The 24,093-nt window shown below is 36.0% G+C and overlaps 2 protein-coding genes across 2 annotated transcripts; one reads left to right on the forward strand and one right to left on the reverse strand.

The window, feature by feature from the left end:
• The first annotated feature begins 459 nt into the window (after positions 1 to 459).
• On the forward strand, positions 460 to 892 carry LOC145582274 (histone H4). The gene has a single exon (XM_081639283.1). The coding sequence runs from the start codon at positions 530 to 532 to the stop codon at positions 839 to 841; it is 312 nt and encodes a 103-aa protein (XP_081495409.1). The 5' UTR covers positions 460 to 529; the 3' UTR covers positions 842 to 892.
• Positions 893 to 19,969: 19,077 nt separating this feature from the next.
• LOC145581217 (uncharacterized) lies at positions 19,970 to 21,079 on the reverse strand. Its single transcript, XM_081638266.1, has 3 exons — positions 20,890 to 21,079; positions 20,570 to 20,829; positions 19,970 to 20,425 (listed from the first exon to the last, which is right to left on the reverse strand). The coding sequence occupies exons 1-3, from the start codon at positions 21,077 to 21,079 to the stop codon at positions 19,970 to 19,972; spliced, it is 906 nt and encodes a 301-aa protein (XP_081494392.1).
• Positions 21,080 to 24,093: the final 3,014 nt, after the last annotated feature.

Raw genomic sequence — 24,093 nt, forward strand, 5'->3', positions numbered from 1 at the left:
ACTAAATTCTACGGAGTAATATAGAAGGAGATAAAATGATGATGAAAAATACAGAGTACTCCGTGATTATATACCCTATGAAATATTCCGTATGATATATTTTTTTTTATTACAAGTATAAAATACTGTCAAAAATAAAATAAAATAAAATAACCTAGATAAAACTTGAGTAAACTCAGCAGCAGCCAGCAGGACAAACATTAGATCCGAATATAGAAAACTTTAAAAATCAAAACAAAGACAAACCATTAGATTAAAATCATCAACGGTCTTAAACTTGCAAAACTCTTCACACGGATCGGTCTCATCTACCGTCAGATTCATCCCAATCCAATGGCTTTAATTTATTCTAAACAAAATTAACAATTCCCTCCAAAACCAAAACTTCAAAAAAATTTCAACTACCTCCTTATATAAAACCACCCCCAAAATCTAATTTCCCACCACAATCAAAACATCAGTCTCCACCAAAAATCCAATTCAAACTTACAAAACCCGGATTCAGAATCTTGAAAGCAAGAATAAGAAAATGTCAGGAAGAGGGAAGGGAGGAAAGGGGTTAGGAAAGGGAGGAGCAAAGAGGCACAGGAAGGTTTTGAGGGATAACATCCAAGGTATCACTAAACCCGCCATTCGACGCTTAGCGAGGCGAGGTGGAGTTAAGAGGATCAGCGGCCTTATTTACGAGGAAACTCGCGGTGTTTTGAAGATATTCTTGGAGAATGTGATTAGAGATGCTGTTACTTACACTGAGCACGCTCGCCGTAAGACTGTTACTGCTATGGATGTTGTCTATGCTCTTAAGAGGCAGGGCCGTACTCTCTACGGGTTTGGTGGTTAGACTTTATTATGTTTTAGGGTTTTTATTTTGGATTTAAGTTCGATGTAATTTGAGATTTGATGGTTAATGTGAAATACATGATTAAATATTTGCTAATTTGCAGTTTAGATTGTTTTATATTCTTTACTTTATATTGTTATTTGAATTTGATCTTTAAAATTACGAATTGAAAATTGCTGATGTTATTAGATCTAATCTTATTATTTTTGAAGTATGTTCAATTGGTGGTTTGAAGTTTGTTGAGAAATGTTGCCCTTGGTTGAGATAATTTGCTCAATTTATGGTGTAATTTCGGCAATAAAATCACAGTTCAATTTATTTCCGAAAAGATTTTGAATCAAAGAACAATGAAGGACAAGAGATTAATAGACCACAATACTTCGGATTAATATAAAATTGAAGTGCCATTTCTGCTCCGAACGTATTTGTTTTTGATATTCGGGATTGGTAGAGTTGTATTGAACAAATTTGGGGATGAACATTATCATACTCAGTCGCTCACCCTTCATTTGCCTTGACTGTATCATTGGGTCTATCCTTTTTGCCCCGTTTCACGATCTTCAATACTCGGTATATTCATGACTAGTCTATTAATGTGCTCATGATCTCATTGCCTCAACTGATTGATTTAGAGAAGAGTGAGGCCTTTTGGAGATGGTGATGCTAATAGGAAGCTCAACTTCAGAAGCTTTCAGCATCCACCTTATCTTGCCGCTCTTTCAACCACTGGACTCATCAGCACGACCACACAACAAACCGGAACAATTTATCTGGTTTTCATCCAGGCAATAAAAACGTGCTTGGGAATGTTAAATCTGTTCCAAACCCAAGCACACCACGAGACTTTAGAATAACCTTTGTGCAACCCTTTATTTCCCTTAGTCATGCTATACTTAAGCCCATTTTTAGCCCAATGCACCTACATAAAGCAGTCTTTTAGTTCCTGTTTTAGCTCTGCAGATGTTCTTCCAACTCCAGCTAGCTGATCTTGGTGGTTTATATATTCTCCCACCAACTACTCTCCTTCATATAAATGGCTTAATGGCATGGACCTTATTGTAGCTGTAAATCCATTAAAGGCTAAAATACTTCTAGACATCGAATGCGGATTAAAGGTTTAATTTATTTGGACCCTGATGATCCATAACACTAGATCAAATCAACTGAACCTGATTAAATCCAATAATCTTAGATTTGAACGAACCTAACACATCCCGAATAGCACTTGCCTCATTATAGATCCAACCTAAAGGGAACCTGACCTGTTGGCTGTTATTGGCTCGTTCTTTAACAACCCAAAACTTGTTCATCCCAACAAATACCTAATATGACCAATCCAATAACAACTCATGATTCAATTTACCCATAGTGTTACTGACTTATTTACCCGACCTCATTTTACTTGTGAGCCGATTTCACCCTCCTATGTTTGAACTAAATTAATAGTAAATAATTTCTTAAAACTTACCAATTGGATGTTGGTGTAGTGGTGATTGAGACTACACTTAGTTGGGAGAACCCGTGTTCGATCCCCGCAGTGATTGTTATATACAACAGGATGCACGGTACACCCGTTAACATTTTATTTACATTTTGATGATTGTTTTTACATTTAATCATCAAATGAAAACAAAAACTATTTAGGTTACTTGAACGGTGCACTTGGATGTGGATAAAATATTTCAATAGTTCTGTATGTTGTATCACTTATATGTTATGAATTTACTAATTATATATACAAGATACAACTCATACAAGTATACAACCATCAATTTATAGCGTTGTTAATTTTTGTATTTAATATTACTTGTCTCCTCTCTTAAACAAAGTATTACCCCCTTGTTAAGAGGTTAGGGATGAAGCTGCTCATAATTTAGCTTTGTCAAGTAGCAATTTTAATGAGTATCGTGTTTGGTTGGAGGAGTTTTCCCCAGATATTCATAGGGCGATTTGTAATGATGTTGAACTCTTGATGATTTAATAAGTGCTACGCTTTGGTTTGTGTCAAAAAAAAAAAGTATTTTCAGTATTTGAGTATTTGTAAGTTTTTATTTTTTAGTTTTGGAAATTGAACATTTTTCTAGTTGTTTATAAACTTATATTCTTTTCGTTTCATAATATATAATAGTAACACTAGGTTATCTCATAAACCCACATTGACCCATCCAACCTAGCTCGACCTACCCATGACCCACTTAGCTCACGAACCCATCCTAACCCACCTGCAAATTTACGACCCACTTAACAGTAACCCATGAACTCAAGTACTCAACCCTGGCATATCCAGTATTTTCTCTGACCCAACCCATGACCCTAGAGTGCACCCTACAACATCAACCCAGGTTGATTTAGGGGGCATTTGGTTAGTGTATTTTTTGGGTTGAAAATGGATTCTATTAAACCAATAACGTTACCGTGTGTTAAACTCAAGAAATATTGGAGAAAACGGATTAGCCTTCCGTATTGATATTAATCACATATATATACAAAATACACAACAAGACCTAACTTCGCTAAAACTCCTAATAAGATAAACTTTCCATAGATACAATATTAACAAATATAACCAAACCGACACTAATACTCCCCTTCAAGTTGGAGCATGCAAATCACGAATGCCCAACTTCCGTAAAAGAAAACCAAACTGTTGTCGTCCAAGAGCCTTGGTAAGAATATCTGCCAACTGATGACCAGTTGAAACATATGAAGTAGAAATATTACCCTTTAACAATTCATCAGGAACAAAATGACAATCACTAGACGAAAAATACAATTGGCCACCGGTTCAAAACCCCCTTATGCCACCGGTTTTGAACCGGTGGTCAGTTGGGGGGTGGCAATAATATATTTAAAAAGCCACCGGTTCAAAACCGGTGGCAAAAACGAGAATTGCCACCGGTTAACCGGTGGCAATAAATTAATTGGCGCTTTTTTTTTTTGGGTATTTATTAGTTTTGCCACCGGTTAACCGGTGGCAATATGAGGTGAATTTTTTTTTTTTTTTTTTTTTTTTTTTTTTCACTTGAAAAATAGTTAGAGTTGCTTGTTCATATTTTTGGTTTGCTTATTTCAATTGAAATATGAGTAACTCAACATCAAAATCAACTAAACTTGTAAATGAAATATATAATCAGAAATAAATTTATCATTAAATTTTTATTGTACAATACCCAAAAAAAATAAAAAAAAAAATTACAACATCAATATACAAAAAAATTACAACATCAATATCTTCTTGATTCTTCTATGTGGAGTCATAAACTAGTACCTGCATAATTAAAAAATTTACAACATCAATATAAAAAAAAAAAAACATGGATATTTATTCAGAATACTCCATATCACTAATCATAGCAATCAACAAGCAAAGTCAAACCTTAAGAACATATTTTCCCAATCTTCAACTCAAATATTCATTAATTAAACATAATCAACAATACCACAGATTAAACCCACTAAAACCCCTCAAAAATTATCATAATCAAATACCAAATAAATCCAAACTTTAGCTTAATTATACAATCAAATAAAAACATATAATCAATACCCAGAAATCAATTCAACAAAAACTCCAAAAATTCAAGCAATTACAGTTGAAAAGAGAGAGAAAGAAGCATACGGCCAAGGGAGTATACTCCGCCGTATACTCCGCCAGTATCACCGTTCCCCACGACTTTACCACCTACAACCACCCACCACCCACGACTTTACCACCTTACCCACCACCCACTTAACCCAAACCCTCACCGAACCTCACCGAACCCTCACCGAACCCCCTCACCGAACCTCACCGAACCCCACCAAACCCCACCAAACCCAGATCTACCCACCTAAACACCGAACCACCGAACCCACACTCCAACCCACCCACCTAAAACCCTCAACACGTAACACCACCACCAACATCACCGAACCGACACTCCAACCCACCCACCTAAAACCCTCAACACGTAACACCACCACCACCAACACCACCGAACCGACAATCAAACCAACCTAAAACCATCCAAAAATTAAATAAAAAAATCAAAAACAAAAATAAAAACATTAAAACGTACCTTTAAAGTAAAAAAGCTTCGAAATTCCCTCACACTTGGTTTAATGCTCAAATTCGACTATGAAAACGTGACAAGGGAGGATGTTGTTGTTGATGTTTGAGGGGAAAGAAGAGGAGGGTGACGAGAGAGAAGGAGAGAAGGAGATGAGAGACGCATGCACGAGAGGAGAGAGAAGGTGGAGAGGAGATGAGAGAGAAAGAGACAGGAGAGAGGAGGAGATCGCTGAGGGAGAGGGGAGAGTGAAGGAGAGAGGAGAGAGAAGGTGGAGAGGGGAGATTGAAGGAGAGAGGCTGAGGGAGAGTCAAATTTTAGGGTTAGGGGTTTATAAAGGGGGGGGGGGGGGCGTTGTTTTTTTTTTTTTTTTTTAATATACTTAGTTATTGCCACCGGTTCAAAACCGGTGGCCTTTCCAATTTTTGCCACGGGTTTGGTTGAACCGGTGGCCATTGGTCTTTGCCTCATCCCGCCACTAATTTTTGCCACGGGTTTTCAAAAACCGATGGCCAATGAGCGTTGTATTTTTCAATTTTTCTACTAGTGAATCTACCTCAATATGCTTCGTACGTTCATGAATCACCGAATTCTTGGCTATATGCAGGGCCGACTGACTATCATAAAACAACTGCATAGGTTTTGAATGATTGACACCAAGAACATACAATAACTGCTTCAACCATTTTAACTCACAAGTGGTGAATGCCATAGACCGGCATTCAGCTTCAGTCGAGGATTTTGCTACGGTAGGTTGCTTCTTAGTCTTCTAAGAAACAGGAGATAGACCTAAGAACACAAAATAACCTGACAAAGAACGCCGAGTCAAAGGACACGCCGTTCAATCACTATCACAAAACGCCGTCAAACGTAAATCCTTCATTGGTCGTAACAAGATGCCTTGTCCCGGACTTCCCTTAAGGTAATGCAAGACACGAATGGCCGCATCCCAATGAGAAACCTACGGTTCACTCAAAAACTGTGCCAAAACATGTATTGGATAACTCGACTTTGGACGAGTGACCGACAAATAGACCAACGTCCAACCAAACGACGATACTGTTTCGGTTGATCAAACGGCTCACCGGAAGCATGTGCAAGACAATGGTTATGCTCCATCGGAGTGTCAATGGGTTTACAACCCAACATACCTGCCTCAGTCAAAATATCCAGAGCATACTTTCGTTGAGAAAGAAACACTACTAAAATTTAACGTTTTTGCAACCGCCTCTAACGGTCGCTGAAGATAGCAAAAACGGTCGCTAAAAATAATTGCGACCGTCAACGGTCGTAACGCGATGGTCGTTATTTACATGGTCACAAAAAAAACATTATTACGACCGGTTGACAGTCGCAGATTTTTTGTGACCGTTTTTATTAATTTCAACGACCGATTGGAAAACGGTCGCAAATATTACTAATTGCGACCGGTTAAAGAAGTGGTCACAAATCTGGAATTAGCGACCGTCATAAGCGGTCGCTAAAAGTTTTTTAAAAAAGAAAAAAAAACGCATTCCTGTACTTCACAGCCTACCCCACCACCGCTTCCCACCCAAACCACTTTTACCCACCACCACTACCTACCCTAAAACACCACCAGCCACTGCCCTAAAACACCACCAGCCACTGCCCTCGCCCAGCTTTAATCACCTTTACCCACCACCACCACCACCCATCTTTAATTTAACCCAAAAAAACGTATAAATTTATCAACAAAATTAAACCCACAAAATTAAACAAACAAAAATTTCGAACAAAAATTACACAAATCAAACCAAAAGTTAAATCAAAATCAACAAAAAATTCGAACAAAATCAAACCCACAAAAACTAACAAAAATTTGAACAAAAATCGAACAAAATCAAACCCACAAAAACTAACAAAAAAAAAAAAAACCCACAACAACAAAAATCACACAAAATTTCGAACAAAAATCGAACCAAGCAATATTCAAACAAAATCAACAAAATTCGAATAAAACTTCGAACCAAAATTCAAACAGAAATTCGAACAAAAATCGAAATAAAACAACAAAAATCGAAAATAAACAAAATTAAAAAAAATTCAGAAATTCAACATACCTTTCCCAATATTTCTTCTTCTTAGGTTTATATGGTCAAACACCAAAATTCGTGAAAAGGATGGTGCCAACTCGTTCGTTCGTTGCTTGCTTGTGACGGTGGGGCTTGATGTGATGGCTTAATGAAGAAAGGAGATGAAGAGATTATAAATAAAGAGGAGATGAAGAAATGAGATGAGAGAGAAAGAGGAGAATGAAGAGAAAGGAGGGGCGTGAGAAGGGAGAAGGAAAGAGGAGAAGGAGCAAAATGAGGAGAGAGAAACAGATGAGAAGAAACGGCTGCTTCCAACAAAGAATAGGGTTAGGGTGGGTTATGCACCAGTTTTATACCATATTTTATTAAAAAAATCATAACCTTATTACGACCGCTCTTAGCGGTCGCAAATTCCGATATTTGCGACCATCCTGAACACTGTCGTAATTTGCGACCGTTTTTAAGCGGTCGTAATAGGGTTATTTAAATTTTAGAATTATTTTAAACAAGTTTTTTTTATTAAAAAATTGTTCAAATAGGATTGCGATCGTTTATTTGGCAAAAAACAGTCGCAAAATTTGCGACCGCTTCTAAAACTGTCGCAGATTTCAGATTTTGTGCCTATTTTATTGTCGGTTGTAGATAAACGGTCGCAATTTGACCAAATTTTAGTAGTGAAAGATGCCCTCCGGACTCCGAGCAACCTTAGCTCAATGCTTAAGAAATACTTAAGCACACCCAAATCCTTCATATAGAAGCATTTCAACAGATATGTATTAAACTGAACAACAGCATCATGAGAAGAGCCTGCGATAATCAAAATCATCGACATAGACAAGAAAATGCGAAGAAACACTACCCTGTACATAGCTAAACAGAGAGTAATCAGCATATGAGTTCTTAAACCAAAACCTCGCAGAGTACTAAACAACTTCGAAAACCACTGTCTTGAAGCTTGTTTCAGGCCGTATAAAGACTTCTGCAACTTACAAACTTTGCCAGGTGTTGGAGTACCATACCTTGGAGGAAACTACATATACACCTTTTCGGCCAAATCATCATGAAGAAATGCATTATGAACATCCATTTGATGTAACTCCCAATTCAAAAATACAACTGATAGGGTAAAGTCGTATCCCCTAATAAAAAATAATTACCTAAGTCCTCTAACTAAAGTAGATAGGGAAGTAGGGTCGAATCCACAGGGAAACTGGTCTTTCTATTCCTAATTAATTAATATAATCTAAATTATTAAGGTAACCAATTTGATATTTGTAATAGGAAACTATACTACGGAGATTAAGTTTAGGGAGAAAATTAATAATAAGGAAGACTAGGGTCACAGGTTCACCAATAATTAATATTTCGGGATAAAACATAACAATCAATAATCAACATTGTACAGATAACATGATTAACAGGCTCTCGCAATTTATTAACCAACATAGATCTAACAGGCTCTCGCAATTTACTAGATCTAAGTTCCTATTGAAAATAGCCTTTAATATTAAATTAACATCTGCTCGATTCATCAATTCAATATTGCTAAACATTTACAACCAAATTACATCTGCTCGATTCATAACCCAATTGCAAAGAATTAAAACAATTCAATAAGAAATTATCATGCAATATCAATAATCAATAATAACAAATTATCCCTTCATATTAATTATGGATTCCCAAGAACCCTAGAATTAAACTACTCGCACATAATAAAATATAAACTAAGCAAAGCAATTAAAGAAGACATGATTGAAGAAATAAAATAAATAACTGATCGAGATTAAACCAAGAGTTGTAGAGAGAGAAACAAGAGAGAAAATAATACTAAGAGTTTAATTAAGGAAGAGAGAGAAAAATTAGAAAGAGAAAAGAAAACTAAACTAAAACTAATTAAAAAAACAAAACTAAACTAAAGCTACCAACCTCCCCCCAACCTACGTACTACTACCCCTTTTATAAGAAAAATAAGAAGAAAAGGAAGTTTAATTAAAAACAACTAGGAAAAATAATCCTAACTTAATTAAAACTAGGATAAATATAAAGCTGCCAACTAATATCTAGTAATCTTCAAAGGCCAAAGCCACATCATCATCCCACCAAAGCAGCAGCTACACACGCATTCTCGCGGCCCAATTTGATGCTCACTTAATTGGGCCCGGCAAACATCACGCTTAAAATAATAACTTGGACCCAAAATAATAACATCACGCATTCTCGCGGTTCAGGACTCGTGGCTTGGACTGCTCTTTTGGGATTGGAAGCTTGGACCCAAATCCCTTCCTTGGTTGGTCTTCAATAATAACTTGTAATATCTTGGACCTCTTCATATATCGAGCCCTTAATCACCGAACCAAATTTCTTTAGCTCGGTCTTGGGCTTAAAATAATTGGTCATAAAATACGATCAAACTCCAATATCTTTGTAGTGGTTCAATAAGCTCGGGAATCGTCATAAATTTGTAAATTCCTACAAAATAATACCAACTCTACAAAAACACTAGAAAACGTATATTAGTAATAAAAATAGCTCCGTAGAGCTCAAATAAGCACAAATATGACCATGGGACGGGGAATAAAATATATATAAAATAGACTTATCAAACTCCCCCAAGCCAAACCTTTGCTTGTCCCTAAGCAAAGCAATGAATAATTAAATCAATACTTCACCCCAAATACAATTAAAATCAATAAATATAATTCAAGGTAAATCTGACAAACATGTATCAAAGTCAACCAATTAAATCCATCCAACTACCAATCTTCCCTAACAATTGTCAAATAGCTAGAGCAAACCACAAGAGCATATAGAATTCAAGACTAGTGCTCACACACTCAACTCTCATTTATGTGGCGAGTAAAAGATATACTCGATCGCTCTCCAACCAACCCGTTTATGTGAACAATGCCCTCCCAAACTCACAACACTCGTGTGTTTAAAAAGACATACACTCAACCTATTAGTCGACTCGGAATATGTCAAGTCATAACTTGCATTGATAAGCAACACTTTCACATTTACACAACTCTATGCACAAGGTCAAAAGGTCTTTTAAAGCTTGTAATGTAAGACTAGGGTGAAAGGGTAGGATAAATTTGGGAATACGTGAGAGAAAAGCTATGCTAAAAGGGAGCCATATCCTAATAAACCCATGACCAAATATAATGATCATACACATCTCCAACAAAACTAACTCCAACACAAATCCACCAAATATACTTCAATCATAAAACCAAACCCAATACTTACAAAATTCACTCATAAAAATATGATAATACAAGCTAGAGTGAAAAACAAACTTTGAACTCATAACTTGAAATATTTACATTGAAACTCAATTTTTTCTTTCTTTTCTTTTGATCAACCTTCACTTAGATCATTTGAACATCAAACTTTTTTTTTTCTTTTTTTTGCTCTTTTTTTTTCTTTTTTTTTTCTTAGATGTTCACTTTCTTTTTTTTCAATTTCTCACCTCTTTTCTTAGATGTTCACTTTCTTTCCACTTATCAATACGTACCATACCCATATTTTCAACAGGAGCAAACGTCTCATTATAATCAATACCAGCAACCTGTTGATTGCCACGAATAGCCAAACGAGCCTTGAGATTTTCCACCTTCGACTTGTCGGTGTACTTAATTTTATATACCTGTAGACACCCATTTGTGTCTCCCCAAAACCAAACCCAGTGATGAATACCTTTTGCGTCGAATGATAATCGAACGAAGTGAAAGTGTGAAAGGTCAGGTGTTGCGGTTAGTTTTTATTAAAAATTCTTTCTTTCTATTTTCGAAAAACAACTCTATTTTATGAAAACAGCCAATCCAGTTTAGTTTGGTCCACGACAAGGGTCCAATAATAGTGTAGTTGGATGGGGTTTGAAAAGAGCTTTCCAACGATATATTATAAGCCCAATTCAGATGAATAATGAGGAAGTTATGGCCAAAATACTAAACTCGGCCCGGTTTGATCTTTACATGCGGCCCGATGATCTAGGGGAGGGCCCAATGTTAATTATTATTCCTAAAGTTATTAGAATTAATTATAGTCTTCTAGAATTTTATAGAAGATTCTCTTAAGTCCTAATAAAATTAGAATTAATAATTATATTTTGATAAGTTTTACTTGGAATAAAATATTATTTTATGAAAAATACGATTTCAGTTTTCATACGGACTTTACGAGTCAATTTTGATTGATAAGTGGACTTCGTGTTTGAAAGCGCGTAGGAATCCAGGCTGTCGCCAAACGACAGGCCTATCGCTACGCGACAGAGCTTGTCGCCAAGCGACAAGTTTGGTTTTGCGGCGACAGCGTGGAGTTTTATTCCTTATCAAATTCTACCTATTTCCGGACTGTTTTCTTATAAATAGGGTCCTGAACCTCCGTTTTTTTTATTCATCAACAATCTACAATCAACAATCTACAGTCTACAATTTACAATTAATCTATTCTCTAAATTCTCTCTAAGCTCTCATCTCTCTAGCTTTTCACAAACACAATTCCGCATACACGAGATCTAGAAGCACCTAACCAAGTTCGAAGTTACCTTCTCCCTAGACGTGAAAGGTTATAATTTCTGAGGGTTTGGTCCCAAATCTCTCTTTCATTTATTTAATTTAATTATTTAATTTTATACTTTTCCTTGAAGTTACTAACGTGTGTATTTTGTTATTAGAAAGAGGTACGAGGCATCCAAGTAAGTACTTTAATTGTTTAATTGATATTTTGATATAGAAATCATGTTAGGATTGTTATTTTGATTCCTAGTATCATGTTAGGATGCTTTTCTTAGTATGATATTTAGGGTGATTTGCTTATATCAATTATGGTTTCTAGGATGCTTCCTATTTTCTTTTCAAATATCATGTTAGTATCATGTTAGGGCTAAACTTTTGATCTTTAATGCTTAGTGACATGCTAGGATTCGTTATTAATCTTGTTAGTATCATGCCTAGGATCTTGCTAATATTATGCTTTAACATGATTATAATTGTTATGATTATTATGTTGCTTGATATTATATTCATTGTTGCTGCTTGATCACGCCCTCTCTTGCAGGTTTAAAGGGAATTTATACTTGTAATCACGCTTAATAAGATAATAAATAATCTTGTTTAGGGTTAATATGATTATAATTCAAATGATCGCTGTAGACACCCAAATGTGTCTCCCCAAAACCAAACCCAGTGATGAATACCTTTTGCGTCGAATGATTATCGAATGAGGTGAAAGTGTGAAAGGTCAGGTGTTGCGGTTGGTTTTTATTAAAATTCTTTCTTTCTTTTTTTGAAAACAACTCTATTTTATGAAAACAGCCAATCCAGTTTAGTTTGGTCCACGACAAGGGTCCAATAATAGTGTAGTTGGATGGGGCTTGCAAAGAGCTTTCCAACGATATATTATAAGCCCAATTCCGATGAATAATGAGGAAGTTATGGCCAAAATACTAAACTGGGCCCGGTTTGATCTTTACATGCGGCCTAATGATCTAGGGGAGGGCCCAATGTTAATTATTATTCCTAAAGTTATTAGAATTGATTATAGTCTTCTAGAATTCTCTAGAAGGTTCTTTTTAATCCTAATAAGATTAGAATTAATAATTATTTTTTGATAAAGTTTTATTTGGAATAAAATATTATTTTATGGAAAATACGATTTCAGTTTCATACGGATTTTACAAATCGATTTTGATTCATATGTGGACTCCGTGTTGAATGCGCGTAGAAATCCAGGCTGTCGCCAGACGACAGGCCTGTCGCCACGCGACAGACCCTGTCGCTTGGCGACAAGGTTGGTTTTGCAGCGATAGCGTGGAGTTTTATTCCTTATCAAATTCTACCTATTTCCGGACTGTTTTCTTATAAATAGGGTCCTGAACCTCCGTTTTTATTCATCTACAATCTACAATCAACAATCATCTCTCTCTTTCTCTCTCTAAAGCTAGAAGCTTTCTCTCTCTATTCTTTTTCTAAACCTTCCCTCTTACAAAATTCCGCATTCACAAGATCTAGACACACCTAGCCAAGTTCGAAGTTGCCTTCGCCCTAGACGTGAAAGGTTATAATTTCTGAGGGTTTGGTCCCTAATCTCGATTTCAATTATTTAATTTGATTGTTTGATTTTATTTTCCTTGAAATTACTAACGCGTGTATTTTGTTATTAGAAAGAGGTATGAGGCATCAAAGTATGTAATCTTATTGCTCTATTATTGTAGAAAGCATGTTTAAATTTGTTTAATTCCTAGTATCATGCTTAGGATGTTATTATTGCTTTCTAGTATCATGTTTAGGGTGCCTTTTACTCTTTTCTAATAGCATGTTAGTATCATGTTAGGGCTAAAGCTTTGATCTTTATTGTTTAGTGACATGCTAGGGTTTGTTATTAATCTTGTTAGTATCATGCCTAGGATCTTGCTATTAATATTATGCTTTAACATGATTATGATAATTATGATTATTATGATTGTTATCATGATTATGATTATTATTTTTATCATGTTGCTTGATATTGATTATTATTGTTATTGCTTGATCATGCCTTTTATGCATGCCTAAAGGGAATTTGTACTTGTAATCACGCTTAATAAGATAATTAATAATCTTTTTTAGGGCTAATATGATTATAATTCAAGTGATCACCAATAATAGTTTATTTGTGCATTAAATTCAACCAACATAGATAAACAGGTTTAGGGTTAACCTATTGATTGCATGCTAGTCAGAAAGCGCACATGAATACGAGAAGAATGAAGTAGAGGCCTATTTTTAGGGCAGGTTCAATCTCTTTTAGGTTGGATTTGTACCTTCATCCCCGAACCCTATTTGGTTCAAGACCTTTTGGAGTTGACGATCTCATGGATCGTTAAGGGGTGTAATCTTCACCTTGTGAACGGTTTACAAGTTCCTAAAACTTGTTGGAGACTCTTTTGCTCTAGCTTCCTTCCCTTTGGACGCCACCATACTTAAGTGTATGATCACAGTGGGGTTCAAGTTTGGGGTAATCTTGAAATATTCCCTACCATCGCCAATAATAGTTTTGTTTGTGCATTAATATTCAACCAACATAGATAAACAGGTTTAGGATTAACTTAATGATTGCATGTTAGTCAAAAAGCACACATGAATACGAGAAGAATGAAGTAGAGGCCTATTTAGGGCAGGTTCAATCTCTTTTAGGTTGGATTTGTACCTTCATCCCTGAACACCAGTCATGGTTCCAGACCTATTGGAGTTGACGATCTCCTGGATCGTTAAGGGGTGTAATCTTCACCTTGTGAATGGTTTACAAGTTCCTAAAACTTGTTGGCGACTCTTTTGCTCTAGCTTCCTTCCCTTTGGACGCCACCATGCTTAAGTGTATGATCACAGTGGGGTTCAAGTTTGGGGTAATGCTTGAAATACTCCCTACTATACCCAACCACTTCCAATTGCTCGTTTACAAGGAGGAAGATCTGATGGGCGTTAGAACGATCGCACATTCCACACTCAATCAAACACATTTACAAACAAACATCCCACAAATCAAGCACAATGATAAGTAAGAGTTCGGTCAATAAGGAACGGGATATAATTGCTAAAGATCTAAACACTTAAGCTAATTCGAAGTCTTTTGTGATTTGGGGTTCGTCAAGTAGACAAACAAACTATAGTTCTAAATCAAGTGATTAAAGACACTAGGGAATAAGATCCACTCAACCATGGCAATTAGGCAAATTAGGAGTAAAATAGACAAGAGATAGCAAAGACTATATGTAAGATCAACCTCATGCAATTAGGAAACAACTCACACTACTAAACTTAGATTCCTCATTAGTTTAGCAATAGAAAATACATAATCAAATTGCAATAAGTAATGACATACTTAATTCACATTTCCATGTCAAACTAAGCATACCATGCTATTAAGCTCCTAAATCAAGGGTAGCTAATCCTATCATGAAGAACTAACAAGCAATCTCATACAATCAATTTAATCGCAATTCAAACATCAATACTTCTCCCAAGTTTACATAACTAACCATTAGGTTGAGCTTCACCCAACCCCTAGCAAAGAGGACTACTCACAATTCATCTTAAGTGACATGCAAACAAGGGTTAGGGTTTGAATTACTTCAATAATTGGAGAAAAGTGATTAACTAATGATAAAACTATCATCCAACAACAAATTATCAAGAACTAAAGAGACTTAAATAACGTGAAATGACAAAATAAAATCAGAAATTAAGTAGAGAAAAGTAGAAGAAAGTTATTAATTGAAGCTTCAAATGTTGAGCACAATGTGTTGAATCTTGAGAATAATCCTTGAAACTCACTATTATAATGATTAATTTGATGAAAACTAAGCTAAATTATCAAAATGGATTGTTTCAAACTAAGAGGAGTTGCTGAAAACTATGCTACTGTTGTCTATCTCCCAAATGAACAAAATGGGAAGTATTTATATTCCCCGAATTACATAGGTTAATCCGTCAAAATAAAACGGATTTCCAGTAAGGAGCGCCTGCTCCTGAGTGATGCGCGTCCGCTCCTCCAGGCTTCAGAAGAAGTCAGATTTCAAAACTTCGAGGAGGTGCGCCCGCTCCAAGGGCTTTGCACGCCCGCTCCCCTGCTCTTCAGATAAGGTCAGATTCAATTTTCAAGGGGAGGAGCGCCAGCTCCATGGAGGGTGCACGCTCGCTCCTCCTTGCTTGACCTTGAGGCAGAATGTATCGGAGCAGCTAGAAGCGCCCGCTTCAGCTAGGGTGCATGCTCGCTTCTCAGAGGCTTGGGTTTGGGGTAGAATGTTGTGATTTCGATGGAGCGCCTTCTCCTAGAGAGGTGCACGCCTGCTCCACCAGGAGTGGGCTCTCCTTTCTCTGTTTTCTTGACTTGAACTCCATTCCGAGCTTTTATTGCTTGTCAAAGTGAGTCATAACATCTGCAAATCATGGAGAAACACATGCAAAGAGGGGGCAAGGCCGAGACACAACATTTTATATACAAAACGGGTTAGAAAGAGGGGAAAAGATTGCAAAACGGGTTTAAATCAACACAATAAGTGGTCAAATAAACCCCTTATCAAGATCCTCAACATTCCATGTGCCATTACGTTCTGGCTAGAGCATCAATCTCATCTTGCATTGTCTTACACCAACCGACATCTTTAATGATCGTCCCCAAAAAACACCTATGTCTCATAGAAAAACGATTATATTCAACATGACAAGCATAAGGAAAGGTTTACCTAAGGAATGCGGTTAAGGAGGGTCAACAATTGATGTAGCGGGGTCTATATTTTCAGTGATGATGGTATGAGTAACATAATTACGATGCCATAAAGGAGGACGTTTTGCACGATGACCACGACCAAGATCCTCCGACGATGAAGAAGTACTCCCCCTCAAATTCAAAGGCGTTATAACAACATTCTCATCAACAATTTCTTGCTCTAGAACACTCTAGGACCGCACATTACTATCATCGGTGTGCGAAAAATCCCCAACAATCACCTCAAGTGGCTGGACACCCCCAATAGGGGGTGCGGACTGTCTGTCGAGGTGTGAGAGGGCTGCTGCTAGGGGTGTTAAAAAAAACCCGACCCGGTTGTTCCGTCCTAATTACCCAATGACCCGCAAAAAACCCGATGAAAAATTAACAATTTTTTCAGTTTTTTCCGGGTCGGATACCCGTCCCGCTAAAATAGCAATTTCGTAGGCCGGGACATGGGACACGCTTTGTTAATCTCGGGTACCCGAATACTCGTTTTTTTTTTAAAAAAAAAGGTACTCCCTCAAACCAGCCCAACCCACTTACTCACTTAGACCTAGGGTTTTATTTCCCACTCCAAAAAAAAAGGAAAATTGTTCCGTGTACCCTTAAGGTTTTAAAAAATGCACCTTGTACCCCTGAAAACTTTTAAATGCACGTGTGCTCTTGAGGTTTGTAAGAACTTGCACCAAATACCCCTAGACTCATATAACAAATGATAATTTTGTTAAATTGAGACCCCATATAGGCTATAAGAATCAAATTCTATTAAATTGTTATAGTATAATGCCAGTATAATGCTAAAGCATTTAATTATCAAGCAAACTTAATTGATAAATCAAATTCTAACACCTTAAAGTTTAGGATTTAGAATGATCTATAGAGTTCAACTTTTAATGTAATTTATGCTTTTAGGCGGTTTTACTCCATAAATATAAAGTACTAAATGAGTTAGTGTGTGGGCATAATTTTAGTTTGATAAGTCAATGATATGTGCATTTGTAGGACGATCAGGGTATGTGATGCATTTTTTTACAAACCTCAAGGGTACATGGTGCATTTGAAAGTTTTCAAGGGTACACGGTGCATTTTTCAAAACCTCAAGGGTACACGGAATAATTTCCCCAAAAAAAGGACGCAACAATCAAACTTCTCTCTCCTTCTCTTGCGCCTCTTCTCAACATCTCCTCCCTCAAAATATCAATCAATTCCTCACTCGACATTCGACTCCATTCATCGTCAAACTTCAGTCAATCTCAGGTTAGTTTAATTTATAATATTTTTGTGATGTTTTTGTAGTATTTTTCTTCATATTTACTTTAGCATTTATGAATCTAATTATTTTTTTTGACATCAATTGGTAGATCTAAATCAATTCGTTTTTTGTTGTAATTTTTGTTCATTATAATTTGTTGTGTTGTTTATTATGGATGGGAATTTGCAATTTTTCATAGCCTATTGAATATTGATTGTGAATGGGTTGTTGATTGTGGTATGAAATTTATTTGAGTTGATTTTGTGTTTGTTTGATTTTTTTGAACTTCCTGTTTATGTCATAATGAGGAATTTGCATAGGTTATTCTAACTAATTTTTTTCGTTTGATATTTTTTTTAACTTCCTGCTTTTTCAATTATATTATTCAGTTTTTGTTTTTGATTTTTTGTTTGAATTTTTTTTTTATTCTGATTTCGTTTTTTCATACTAATTTTTTAATTTGTTTTCGTTTTTTCTGTTGTTTATTTTTTTTATTCTGTTTGATTTTTTTTTCTCTTTTCGTTTTTTTATGCTGTTTGAATGTTTTTTTTTTATTGTGTTTGAATTTATTTTATTTTGTTTTTATTATTCTTTTTGTGTATGTGAATTATGTTATTAATTTTATTATTATAATTATTTGATTGCATTTTTTTATTTTGTAGGAATGAAAGACTTGGTTTTGGAACCACCGATCGATGATTGTTGTTGATGAGACAATTGAAATTGCGGATCTCACAAGTGAATGAATCGACCCCCTCCCATTTCGATTGATGTGTGGCTTTGTGTCATTATTTGTACTTTGTATGTTTTGAATTTATATAAGTATATAACTAAAGACTCAAAAACTTTGTATTCCCATCCTTGAACTCTAGTTTTGATTTTTTTACTTTAATTCTTAGTTTATAAATACAGGCATACAACAAGGTTTATTTTTAAAAAAAATACAGCAGGTTGATTTTGTAAAACAACAAACAACACCTGTCAAAAATAAAAAGAATTTAGGTGCAAATTTAATAAAAAAATTAAATAAATAAAATTCGAGACGGGACACGGGCCGACTTGTCAAGTACCCGAAGATCCGGGTACCAGGATATATTCGGGTACTCGGATTTGAACACCCCTAGCTGCTGCCTAGCCAGACCAGACTGGGGGGGTGGCTGCCCAGCACTGGCTGGGCTGTGCTGAACTGCTGCCCGCAAGTGCGGCTGGAAGAGTCAGCACACTGCTGGACAGTGCAGTTCGCAGCTGGGCTGCGGTTGGGAGCATTCTCCCGTGGCCTGGCTGCGGTTCTTACTGCTGGGGGTTGCTATGAACTCGGGTAGACATAGAAGTCTGCGGCGGGGAGCATTTTCCTGCGGCCTAGCTGCGGAGCTCACTGTTTCAATAATGACACCACCCATTGGCGCACCATTGATAAAAAAAATCATCATCATCGTAATCCCACGACGGTGGGGTGGAAAAATATTTTTCCCACAATAATCTTTGGTCAGTGGGAAGTGATTCAAGATATGGAAACTTGTCTTCAAAAAACTAAACATCACGGCTAATAATGATCTCATTAGTTGCTAAATCATAAAGACGCCACCCTTTCTTCCCATTTGGATAACCAGTGGCGGATCCAGGATTTCGGAGCTTGTGAGTCACCCTGAATTATTTATAACCTGTAAAAGTACCAAAAAAATTTCGAATCCAAAAATATTAACAAAAAAATATATATGACAACCTACTTGATTTCAATCAAACAAATAAGATATAAAAATCCGTAATACAACCAAATAGTACTTAAAAATTCATCTTACAAGTTACAAATCGAAAGTACTACAAATAATATATTACAAGCACATAGTACAATAAACTATTACAATTGTTCACGACGAGTTTTCATATTTTGATATCGATCTATAATGTGATCTATTTTAACATTGGAAAACAAATCACTTTCTAAAAAAGTAATCAAACAATCATTCAACATTTGATCTCCCATGCTATTACACAATTTATCTTTCACAAATAATCTTTCAACATTTTCTGTTGCAACAGGGAGAACCAACACCAACTTCAAAAGCACGTATACTCTACTATGTGTTTCAGACAATCACGTCTCAACGAGTTTCTTTGATAACTCAGTAAGACTCTTCAAATTCAAAAACCTTTCATCTTCTCTAACGGCGACAATGAAATTTTGATGTGTGTGTTCAAAGTAAATCAATTCAGAGCTTGAAAATTCATTTGGGTAGAATGTTGCTAGCTTAGTCAATTTGACTTTGTCAAAAGAAGAGAACCGATTAGCTGGACTAAAACAGGACATATACATAAGAAGTTCTTTACTTATCTCAAGAAATTGATTTTCAAGCTCTTGTAGCTGAAGATCAATGACACCTATAAACACCTCAACTCGAAAAAGATGAAGATTGGACACCCCCGGACGCTTACCTCTGAAAATCCTTCTTCTGGGAACAACATAAGTCGCAGTCATATCTGTAACCTCAGTCTCATATTTGGTTGTGAAAGACAAGATCTACTCCTTAAGGGAATCCCATCCCTCATCTCTCAACTCTTGCAAATTAGTCTTGGTTACGTTAACATTCAACTCATTTGTAATTGCAAATATAGAAACCATTAAGTGAGCCACAAACATCAAATCAAAAGTCATTAACCAACCAATAATACTTTGTGCTCTATTATAATCATCTGCCATAGATTTTGCTTCAGCAGCTTTAGCAATCTCGTCAAGTGAGCCAAGGATCGCAGGAAATATATTAAGCACATTTACAATTGTTTTAAAGTGGGAACCCAAACGAGTGTCACAAGGTCTTCCTAACCCCCGTTTTTGATTTAAACCCGAACCCGTTTCAAGTTCACCTAGGGATAATGCATCAACAACTGCTTGAGCTTGTTTTTCACGAAGAAATTCTTTCCTCTTTGGTGAGCATCCCACAAAATTTAAGAGAGGTGTAAGCATGTCACTAAAGATCTAAGCACAATCAGGATTCTTTCTAGCAAGTGCAACTTGGGTCAACTGAAGTTGGTGAACAAAGCAATGAACAAAGTATGCTTGTTTACATTATTTCTCTATTAAGGTTCTAAGGCCATTAATTGAACCTTGCATATTACTTGCCCCATCATAACCCTGACCCCTTACTTGAGAGAAAGACAAAGAATGCTGAATTATTAATGACTCAATAGCAGCCTTAAGAGTTAAAGAAGTTGTATCCCCAACATGCACAATACCAAGTAAACGCTCACACACTTCTCCTTTTTTATTTACATATCTCAAACAAATAGCCATTTGTTCCTTATCAGAAATATCAGCCAATTCATTAGCAAGAATAACACAGAAATCACCATTAAGATCTTCAAGTATTGCTTTAGTAGTTTCTTTTGCACATGCATTTATGATGTGTTTTTAAACAACCGGAGAAGTAAGTTGACAATTACCAGGAGCATTTTTCAAACAAACTTTTGAATAATCAGGATGTAGTTCTGAAACAAGAGTCAAAAGTCTAAGAAAATTACCTCTATTTGAAGAAGTTTCTTTTTCATCGTGAGCTCGAAAAGGCAATGCTCCAGCTAAAAGCCATTGTACAGAAATAATTGATGCTTCCAATCGCTTCCTACAGTTACTCATAGACTCCTTGATTGCTTTGTTTTGATAATGCAGTGGTGATGCTTGACTTTTGTTTCTTGAACAAATCCATAGCTAACATGACATTGTTATGATGACTCATGTGCTTACCAACATGATTTTTTAGTATGTCTAATCTATTCCAAGATATAAAACCACCGGTGAAAAATGCATCACCTCCAAATGCATTTTCATCTTGAACAAGTAACAAATGAAACAATAGGCAGCATCCTTTTCCACACTATATTCAAGCCAAGAACCCCAAGTTTCAAACCACTTCACACAAAATTGATGTTTTCTAGGGGCAATGAGTCTTTGAGGAAATACATGTTTTTTAGGTTGACAAGACCCTTTTTGAATGTAAGTTCTCCTCACTAAGTGTCTATCATCGGGATGGAAATCACTCATCTTTCTCCTCAATCCCAAATCGTGAGGAAGATTGGCAAGATCATTTTCACTTAATCTAACACCATCTCCCAAAACATTAAGAGGAGAAGATTCTTCCACTTCATTTTGAGGGGAGTTATGAGTGGAATTTTGAGGTGACTTATGAGTGGAATTTTGAGGTGATCTTTGAGGGGAATTTGAGGTGAATTGTGTGTGGGAGAGGTATGTTGTTCACTAGCATGATGTGGAGTGGAAATTTGTTCATTTAGAGAAGAGTTTTGTTGACTAGAAGGATTACATTTAGTGAAGAAACTAGCGATATTATGCATTTTATTTGGAGTAAGCTTCCGCTTCATTCTGAAAATCATTTAATAAATAACAAAAAATTCAGCAATTCAAATAAACAATCAAGTATACAGATTTTCACTTCATTTGAATACAAATAACATAATCAAATTTGAAACAAATCAAACTATCAAAGTATGAAACAATAAGGTCAGTAACCAACTAATCAAGACAACAAAGTACCAATTTTACCAAATAAGTTCAATTCAATTCAACATTTCAACACCACAATGAACATAGTGAACAACCTGTCAAAGTGTCAAGACTATGAAATTATAATTTATAAAAGACTGAAATTATAATTAATTAAGTAATTACCACAATGATGAACAAAAAATCAACAATTCAATTCAATTTAATCAATCAAATGACTAAAATTATACATAACTAAAATTAAAACTAAATAACAAATTAAATAGTTCATAATTTAAATTTTAATGCAACAATACCTTGCTGAGTTGCTCTACTTCAATCGGTGGTCACAGGTCACTCACTCGGTGTCTCAGTCACTCCAGTTGGTGGCGATAGGCGATGTGGCGGGCGGCAGGCAGGATAGTGAGGACTGGTGGTCACAGATCTATTGCAAAAAGGTGCACTGGTGGTCCGTGATCGCCGTAGATGGTGGCTGGTGCTTACTGCGATACTGGTACGGTAGTCTGGTGGCTCTTCCAGCGTCGGCGATCAGAATGTGAGAGAGTCAGGGAGGGAGTTAGGGTTGTGTCGTTTGAGTTTCGTTTGTTCTGTTCCTTTGTCGCTCTTCGCTTTACAAGTTTTGCCTTGTTTTTTTTAATAAACTTAATTTTTTCCCCCGGTGAGTCATGTGACCTAGCAGACACACATGTAGGTCCGCCCCTGTGGATAACCAACAAAAATGCATTTCTAAGAACGAGAATCAAACTTGTCTTTAATTCGAGGACGATTCGCAGCATAACTGCATAAGCAAGGCAACCAAAGACACGCAAACTATCATATGAGGGTGTCTGTCCAAACAAACACTCATTATGTGTTTTGCCTTTGAGAACTGGAGTAGGTGTGCGATTAATGAGATGCATTGCCGTCATAACACACTCTCCCTAAAAATATTTCGGTAACTTAGCCTGAAACCGCTGAGCACGAGCCACATTTAAAATATGACGATGTTTCCGTTCAACCCGACCATTCTGCTGAGTCGTGTCAACACACGACGTCTGATGTAAAATACCTTTCTTAGCAAAGAAAGACCCCAAAATGAGAAACTCTTGGCCGTTGTCACTACGGACCACCTTCACCTTACGGCCAAATTGAGTTTTAGCCATAGCAAAAAACTCACGAACCAACTGTGAAGCTTCGTATTTACCAACCATAAAAAACAACCAAGTAGCACGAGAAAAATCATCAACAATAGTTAGAAAATAACGAGCACCCATGCTAAAAACAATCTTATTTGGACCCCAAATATCACAATGAATTAAATCAAAAATATCAGATGCTTTATTCATACTTAACGGAAAAGAGTTTCGGGGTTGCTTCCCCATAAAACAAATGTCACAATCAAAAGAACAACCAGAGTTACTACTATGAGTACTACTACTACTAGAAACTCCCGGAAGAGAGCTCACAACTTGCATTGACGGATGCCCGAGACGCCTATGCCATAACAAACTTGTATCTGAAACAACTACTTTGTTCGCCTGCAGATTCCGAGCACGAACTGGACGAAAATGTAGACCCCATCATATTGTACCCCCGCTCCAATCAGGTTCCTCAAATTACGGTCCTGATTAATGCATAGCTTGTCAATGAACATAATAAAATAGAATTGTTTTTCTAACAATTGAGACACAGATAACAAGTTGCATTTTAAAGTAGGAACATATAAAACATTATCAAAAGTTAAATTATCAGACAAGATAACTCTTCCTTCTTTTGTCACTTTTGGTTAGGTGGCAAGTGAATTTTTTAATTCTAAAATAAAATAGAAATCTAATTTTTAATTGGTTAAAAATATACATTTGCTTATGTGGCGCGTTGAATGCTCTCCAAAAATGCCTACTTTGTTTATATATATATATATTTATATATATATATATTAGATATTAGATTTTGTGAAGTACTTAAATAATCCAAAATGAATTATTTATGGAATTTTAATTAATTATTTTAAATAAGTTTGGAAATATTTTATAAAAGGAAAGTTTTATTTAATTAATTATTTTAATAAGTTGGGATTATTTTAGGAAAGTTTTAGGTAAAATTGGTATAAACCACCTTTTTTGTCCAACTTTTTTGAAAAAACCACCTTTTTT

The sequence above is a fragment of the Chenopodium album genome, chromosome 15 (assembly GCF_948465745.1).
Source record: "Chenopodium album chromosome 15, dcCheAlbu1.1, whole genome shotgun sequence".
Taxonomy (NCBI): Eukaryota; Viridiplantae; Streptophyta; class Magnoliopsida; order Caryophyllales; family Amaranthaceae; genus Chenopodium; species Chenopodium album.